At 52.2% G+C, this 8,228-nt stretch overlaps 1 protein-coding gene across 1 annotated transcript in view; it reads left to right on the top strand.

The window, feature by feature from the left end:
• Nucleotides 1-604: 604 nt before the first annotated feature.
• Nucleotides 605-8,228, top strand: part of CPSF4L (cleavage and polyadenylation specific factor 4-like) — a 13,187-nt gene continuing 5,563 nt past the window's right edge. The window contains exons 1-4 of the mRNA XM_011935336.1: nucleotides 605-763; nucleotides 1,499-1,549; nucleotides 4,414-4,566; nucleotides 7,926-8,021. Of these exons, the coding sequence (XP_011790726.1) occupies nucleotides 661-763; nucleotides 1,499-1,549; nucleotides 4,414-4,566; nucleotides 7,926-8,021 (403 nt within the window). The 5' untranslated portion in view covers nucleotides 605-660. The remainder of the gene's footprint in view (nucleotides 764-1,498; nucleotides 1,550-4,413; nucleotides 4,567-7,925; nucleotides 8,022-8,228) is intronic.

Here is an 8,228-nt window from a genome sequence, read left to right as displayed (position 1 = left end):
CCGAGCTGGCGATTGTGTGCGAGGTAAACAAAGCGCCATTCATCCAACTGTTTCCGATTCCTCTGCTCTTCATTCCTTTTTCCCTGTCTCCCGTGAAGAGCTCACTCTGGGTTTGTCACTCAGGCCAGAAAAGGGGTGTCAGGGGTCCCAGAGGCAGACCCCTTCCCTGATGGGAAGAAGCAGGGAGGTGGGACGGCTCCCTCCCTCTGCACATCCCCACCACCCTCAGCTCTGGCAGAATAACAGCCTTGCTGCGGTTGGTTTGTGCAACTCTTTGCTAACCTGTGGCTGTGTCTTCATGGACAAAGTATGAGCCCAGGTTTGGTAATGTCTGCGTGCACGCCACGTTTGTGTTTGGTAACATGCAGAGATAAGCAGTTTGTGGGGCTCTGCGAATCCCTCCCTACCCGAGTGGGCCTTGTGTACACAGTGTGGGGGCGAGGGGCCCTGGGGTGTCTGCCCCTGCACTGGGTGGGCGGGGTGAGGCAGCTGGGCCCCACTCTTATACAGCCCAGGCTGGAGACTCGCCTGCAGACACCTGGCCTCTGGCACCCTGGGGTGAGGCATTGGGCGCTGGCCCCTTAAGGGCCTCTGATGAGCTATATCGGGCCCACCTGCCTGGGTTCCGGCAGCTTCCGCAGCCCCAGCCGGAGATGGAAGATGCAAGAGGTCATTGCGGGGCTGGAGCGGTTCACCTTTGCCTTCGAGGAGGATGTCGAGATGCAGAAGGGCACTGGGCTCCTGCCTTTCCCGGGCATGGACAGTGAGTGAGGATGGGGCCGCTAGCCCTCCCCTACCTTCCCTTTTTTTTTTTTTTTTTTTTTTTGACGTGGAGTCTCGCTTTGTCACCCAGGCTGGAGTGCAGTGGCGCCATCTTGGCTCACTGCAAGCTCCACCTCCGGGTTCACTCCATTCTCCTGCCTCAGCCTCCCGAGTAGCTGGGACTACAGGCGCCCGCCACCACACCTGGCTAATTTTTGTATTTTTACCCCAGACGGGGTTTCACCGTGTTAGCCAGGATGGTCTCTATCTCCTGGCCTGGTGATCCACCCGCCTTGGCCTCCCAAAGTGCTGGGATTACAGGCGTGAGCCACCGCGCCTGGCCTCCCTCCCGCTACCTTCTCTACAGGCCTCTCTGCTCAACTCCCTGATGCAACGGCCCCTTCTCTGTCTCTCTCTTCTGTGGCTTCAGGGCAACCCATTTTCCACACTGAGAGAGGCACAGAGAGACGATGAATTGAGAGAAGCCACACTGGCCTCCCGAGCTCCTGGGCCAGCCTTGAGCACCTCGAGCTCCTCTGTTTCAGAGTTGGGGGGTTAAGGGTTGAGGTCTGCTGGCTGGCTCTGAAGGTTAACCTCTACAGGGCCCAGATTTGAGGGCTCACAGGCCAGAGCCTGGGGGAAGTCTAGGTGGGACATGCCGATAGGAGGTGGAGGCTCCTGCGACAGCTGCAGCCTCTGGGGAAGCTACCTTCTCCATTCCCTTTTCTTCTTCCAGAGTCGGCCTCAGCTGTGTGCAACTTCTTCGCTAAAGGGCTCTGTGAGAAAGGTGAGTTACTGGGCAGGCCTGGGCCCCGAACTGGGTCAGTGTAGGGTCTGTCTGAGCTACACCCAGCAGGGGCTCTGCCTGGCCTGGGACAGGGTGTCAAATTTGCACCTGGGAAGGGAAAATTGGGACGGAGCGGAATTTTATTTTTATTTTATTTATTTTTAGATGGAGTCTCGCTCTGTCACCCAGGCTGGAGTGCAGTGGTATGATCTCGACTCACTGCAACCTCTGCCTCCCGGGTTCAAGCGATTCTCCTGCCTCAGCCTCCCGAGTAGCTGGAACTACAGGCGCCCACCACCAAGTCCAGCTAATTTTTGTATTTTTAGTAGAGCTGGGGTTTTGCCATGTTGGCCAGACTGGTCTCAAACTCCTGACCTCAGGTGATCTACCTGCCTGGGCCTCCCAAAGTGCTGGGATTACAGGCATGAGCCACCATGCCCGGCCATGGAGCAGAATTTTAGACTTACAGGTAGACAAAGGATAAGTGGGTGGATCCACCGAGCAGCCTGCCGCTCCCCTAAGATTTCCCCACCTCAGCAGCAGTCTTCGTAGTTTGCAGTTCGCATCAGGGTAATCAGGCTGCCTGGAAAGGGGTTTTTCTTTCTTTCTGCCTTGCTGGGATGGGCATGTGTCTGAGCTTTGGCCTGTGCATTCCCAAGAGGCTCCAGCTTCTTGATGTTTTTCTTGTTTTCTTCCTAGCTAGACTGGAGGCATCCTTCTTCCCCAGTCCCATGCTCTGACTCAGTTTGGAAACTGGTCAGTTGTCTCATCCATTCCCTGTGCTCTGAGGTAGTACTAGCCGTTGCCTTTTAAATGCTATCAAAAAGCATCCTCCACTTCTCTCCTGCCCTGACTTTGGGTCAATACCTTCTTCCTAGGCCCCTCTCCCCAAATGCAGCCATTCTGGGAAGGCCTGACTCAAATACAAGAGTTTTCAACTTTTCTTCTGGCTCTTGGCTCACGTAGAGGCTCTTCCCACAGAAATACACAACTGCCCAAAATAAAAAACACACACACACACAAAAACTGGCTTCCAATTTTAGGGTTTCCCAGTCTTGCTTGCCTATACATTTGGGTTAAGAAATCTCCCTGGTGTGAGAGTTTAGGACATGCTTTCTGATCCAAGTGACTCTGTCCCTGGAAGCTGGGGGGGCTGGAGGGGACCGGGCAAGGAGGACCTGGGACCATGGTCGCCTACCTGCCTTGTTTGTCTTGGAAGCAGCCCTGGACCATGCAGGGAGAAGGGAAATGAGATCACTGGTCACCCAAGGGCTTGTGCACCCAGGACCCTGCAGGCTCAAATGTGGGCTGTGTGGCGTCTCCTCAGCTCAGCCCATCCAGTCCCTAGAGCAGCGGTTCCTAGCAATACCCTTTTGCAAAGAAAGAAAGCTATTGTGGTGGAAGGTCAGAACCAAGCAAGCCAATGGCCAGCAGTGGAGGGTAGGGGTTATTTAAAAAGAGCACCTTGGCCAGGAGAGTTGGCTCACACTTGTAATCCCAGCACTTTGAGAGGCAGAGGCTGGAGGATCGCTCAAGACCAGCCTGGGCAACATAGCGAGACCCCATCTCTACAAAACATAAAAAAAAATTGTTTTTTAAAAAGGAAAAATGGAAATAACACCTCCCCTACACCCCAAATTATGTCAGAGAACTGGCCAGGCATGAGGCTGGACCTGCTTAGAAACTCAGGAACTGCTAGCCTGGGACATGGCAAAGCCCTGTCTCTACAAAAAATAAATTAGCTCAGTGTGGTGGTGCATGCCTGTAGTTCCAGCTACTCGGGAGGCTGAGATGGGAGAACTGCCTGAGTCTGGGAGTTTGAGGTTACAGTGAGCCATGACTGTACCATTGCACTCCGGCCTGGGCAACAGAGTAAGATCCTGCCTCAGAAAGAATGAATAAATGAATGAATGAATGAATGAATGAATGAATGAATGAATGAATATAAAGAGAAAGAAACTTAAGAACTGGGTGTCCTTCCTGCTAATAGCAATGCAGACTTGAGTGATGATGATAAAACAGTTAAATGTAACATTTCCATGGAATATTCCTTATAAATCATTACAAAGTTGGCTCTTCTGTCACCCTGTTAGGTCTCTGGAATCGGGAAGCATAACATTTGGTGTTTTTAAAGATGGGAATTTAACGTGCCCTAACTGAGCACTTACTATGTGCCAGGGGGTGGGCTGGGTGTGGGGATTCCAGGCTGGAAAGCCTGGCCCTGCTCCCTGGCGGGATGAGAGGGGCTGTTAGGCACTGTGGGAATGAAAAGGAGGCAGCTGTTCTGAGCCCAGGTGCTTCCCTGGGGAAGGGCATGACACACCAGGCAGACAGGAAGGGTGGGCAAAGGTGTGGTAGTGGGAACAGCTGTGCATTAAGAAGTGCTTGCCCTGGCCAGGCACAGTGGCTCATGCCTATAATCCCAGCACTTTGGGAGGCTGAGGCAGATGGATCACCTGAGATCAGGAGTTTGAGAGCAGCCCGGCCAACATGGTAAAACCCTGTCTCTACTAAAAATTAAAAAAAATAGCCAGGTGTGGTGGTGGGCACCTGTAATCCTAGCTACTTGGGAGGCTGAGGCAGGAGGATCACTTGAACCCGGGAGGTGGAGGTTGCAGTGAGCTGAGACCACGCCATTGTACTCTAGCATGGGCAACAGAGCAAGACTCTGTCTCAAAAAGAAGAGCTTGCCCTTCATGCTGCCTCGGCCCCCAGTTCTTGCCCCTACAGGGTCCAGGTGAAGGGATAAGGGGAGAGTCGCTGGGGACTGAGTTGGGTACCCTGCTGGGGAATCCCCTGGAGGGCTGAGCCGGGCCCAGGCTGTGGATGAGAGGCCTCCCAGCCAGGTGCTCTGGCATCTCCAGGGAAACTCTGCCCCTTCCGACATGACCGAGGGGAGAAGATGGTGGTGTGTAAGCACTGGCTCCGGGGGCTGTGCAAGAAGGGTGACCACTGCAAGTTCCTGCACCAGTATGACATCACCAGGATGCCTGAGTGCTACTTCTACTCCAAGTTTGGTAAGGCCTCTTCCTGGCTCGGCGCCTCACCTTGGAGGGTGGCAGTGTGGGCTGTGAAATGGGAAGAAGGTTTCTAGAGGAGGGGGCACGCAGAGGAGGCTGAACATGTCCCTGGAGGCCAGAGAGACCTGTCTGAGCCTCGGGTGCCTGTTTTCCAAACCCCTAGGCAAGCAGAAGTGCACCCTGAAGTCCCTGCCCTTTACTGCCCCCAGAATCAAGGTGCATACCAGTTACCCCCAAAAGGGAAGAGGGGATTGTTGCTCTCCCCAGTCCTGGTTCATCACACACCCAGCCTGACTATTTGGAAATGTCTCAAATGAGCCATCTCTCAGGCCCCGGCTAGAACTTCCTGAACATCAGGGCCTTCAGAGCCACATTCACGATGCCTGCTGTACCCTCAGAGCCCCTGTGCCGCTGTCTGCTCTTCCAACGGTCCTGCTGTTTTAACTCTTACTTTAGAAGAAACTGCATTGTTCCCATAAATGGAGAACTAGCATCACTTGTTGGAAATCAAAGGTAACTGTAAACAAATCCATGAGGTTCAGAAGTCTAGCACCTAAAATCAGCTTGTGTGGTCAAGCCTCAACCAGCATCTCGCCTCCCTCTGGCTTCAAGGCATCCTTTGTCCTTTTATTTTATATCTATCTATCTATCTATCTATATATATATATATTTTTTTTTTTTTTTTGAGACAGGGTCTCACTCTGTCCCCCAGGCTACAGTGCAGTGGCATGATCTTGGCTCACTGCAAACTCCACCTCCCAGGTTCAAGCGATTCTCCTGCCTCAGCCTCCTGAGTAGCTGGGACTACAGGTACCCACCACCACCACGCCCGGCTAATTTTTGTATTTTTAGTAGAGACTGGGTTTTGCCATGTTGATCAGGCTGGTCTTGAACTCCTGACCTCAGGTGATTCACCTGCCTCGGCCTCCCAAAGTGCTGGGATTATCCGCGTGAGCCACCGCACCCGGCCTCCTTTGTCCTTTTAATCAAGGGACTGTTTATGGGGCAGCTGCAGCCACTTTCCCACTTATTTAAGAAAGATTTGTGAATGTGCTTCAGGTTTCACCCTTCACAATACAGTTCTACGGCTCAGAGCTTTGCGGAGCTGGAAGGAGCCTTACGGATTATCTACTCCAGTGGTTTTCGAACTGTATTCCGTAAAGAGTGACCTGCAAGGAGACAGCTGGCAGAATCCCCTAGATGCCCCGACTCAGGAGGCTTGGCTTCCAAATGTGGCTGGAGCCAGCTTCAGGGCCTCCCAAGTGGCTGCTCCTTGTTAGTGCCAATGGGAGGGTCCTGGGTACCTGAGAAGGCGGCAAAGCATCACCTAGGCCAGTCAGAGCCCCTCCCAGGCTAATATTCCATTTCCTGCCTGCTCCTGGGAGGCGAAGACGTGGCAGTTCCTGAGAGCTGCCCCCAGGTCTCCCCTGAAAGGACAATGTTTATCTAAGCTCCCCTTGGTCACTGCCTAACATTCTGTGACTTTAGTAGTAAAATGCCACCTACTTTGTTATTCCTTCAATAGCCCCGATCAGGTGCTCCTGGGCATGGATACAGGAACAGGACCAGGTCCCCCTCGGCCCCCAGATAACTCCAATTAGTAGGGGACAGACTTGTAAGCCCATGATTACAAGATATAATCTACGGTTCTTACAGTAAATGAATGCATATGGCTTTCGAATATCAAAGTGATGATCACTGTAACTGGTGTTGTTGGGGAGGTGTGGGAGTGGGAAAGAGTCACTGGAAGCGTCCTCTGTCTGAGGTCTTCAGCCCAGTACCCCCGCCTCTGAAAGGAGGACTGAAGGCTGAGGTGCTGCTGCCACCTGCTGGCCAGGCCAGGAATGCAGAGACGTGCGCCCGGCAGAACGGCGACCAGTGTAGATGACTTGTTATCTCCATCCGTCAAATGCCGGCTAGCATCACCTAGTGGGCGATGTCACTTTGATTCATTAGAAAGCTCAAGCGCAGAGTCAGCATTCTGCCCAGTGCTGTACACTGACAATGAGCAAATGAACCCTTCATGAATGTGAGGAAGCTGAATGAAATGGATGTGGCCTTTTCCCGTCTCTGAGCCCTGGCATTCTCTGCGAAATGAGAGGGCTGGGAAAGAATGGTGGTTTTAAACTCTTAGGAATCGGGGGTACTCTCCTTTTTTTTTTTTTTCCTCTGAGACAGAGAAAATTAAGAGCCCTCTTAACTTCTCTTAGGAAGAGAGCTCTGAAGGAAGCATGGGGAAGATTCATCCCACTTTCGCTTCATTCAGGTTGAGAACTCATGAATCTTTCCAACTTCATCTTCCTTATCTACAACTCAGTGCTTTCCAGAGCTGAAGGAGCGTCATTGCATATATTCCACTGATTTTCAAATTGCTCCAAGAAGATCTATTTTATACACTAGGCCTCTACAGAGCAAGGTTTTGCCTGAAGGAAGGTGCCTGTAATCCTAGCACTTTGGGAGGCCGAGGTGGTGATCCTGAGGTCACCTGATGACAGGAATTTGAGACCAGACTGGCCAACATGGTAAAACCCCGTCTCTACTAAAAATATAAAAATTAGCCAGGTGTGGTGGTGCACACCTGTATTCCCAGCTATTCGGGAGGCTGAGTTGGGAGAATCGCTTGAACCCGGGAGGTAGAGGTTGCAGTGAGCCAAGATCGCACCATTGCACTCCAGCCTGGGTGACAGAGTAAAACCCTATCTCAAAATAATAAAATAATAAAATAATAATAATAATAGCACCTGGGTAGCCCGGGCCCACTGAGCTGGCTCATTGTAGGAAATAAACTAAACCTGAGACTTGGTCTAATCCATAGAGAGATGATGACGCAGGCTTAGTATAACTGCAGATACCCACTCTGCAGAGTGTTTCTTTTCATACCTGTGCCAACTTGAGCAGGGGTCTGCTTTTCTTTGCATTTCTACCAAGGGGAACAGCTTCCCTAGGCTCTGCAGGCAGCATGGGTTTTGTAGTAGAGATGAAGAGGGGGCTTCAGTTACAGCGACATAGAAATGTCTCCACTTAATGTCGCAGTTCTTCTTGGCTCTCCTTGTTCCTGCTAGCCTCCAACTGCCTTCAGTTCCAATGCCTCCTTTTCCATTTGGGGTCCTGCCCCCACTCTTACTCTTCCAGAGGCATATATTCCGACCATGCCCTGCTTAACAAGTAAGACTGGGATGCACCCTCTTTAGACTGCAGAAGGGATTAGACATACTTGCCGTCTTCAAAAAGCTGGTGACTCCCAGAATAAAAGCCAGTGTCTTCTGTGTATATGAGGGGCAAGGTCAATCTGGTTTGGGGACACAGAAGTGACCACAAAGAGAAACTGCTTCTACAAAGAGTGCTGGGATTTTCAGGTGACTGCAGCAACAAGGAGTGTCCCTTCCTCCATGTGAAGCCAGCTTTCAAGTCCCAGGACTGTCCTTGGTATGACCAAGGTTTCTGCAAGGACGGTGAGGCCTTGGAAGCCAGGGAGCCCTAGGGGTTATGGGGATCAGGGTGGGGGCTCTCAGCAGGGGAGGGGCCATTTTCCTGATGAGGCTGTGCCTTGTTGAAACCCCAACAGAAGCCGGGCGCGGTGGCTCAAGCCTGTAATCCCAGCACTTTGGGAGGCCGAGACGGGCGGATCACAAGGTCAGGAGATCGAGACCATCCTGGCT

The sequence above is a fragment of the Colobus angolensis genome, unplaced genomic scaffold, assembly GCF_000951035.1.
Source record: "Colobus angolensis palliatus isolate OR3802 unplaced genomic scaffold, Cang.pa_1.0 Scaffold1, whole genome shotgun sequence".
Lineage (NCBI taxonomy): Eukaryota > Metazoa > Chordata > Mammalia > Primates > Cercopithecidae > Colobus > Colobus angolensis.
The sequence above is the reverse complement of the archived record's forward strand: the minus strand, read 5'-3'. Positions and strand labels throughout refer to the sequence as shown.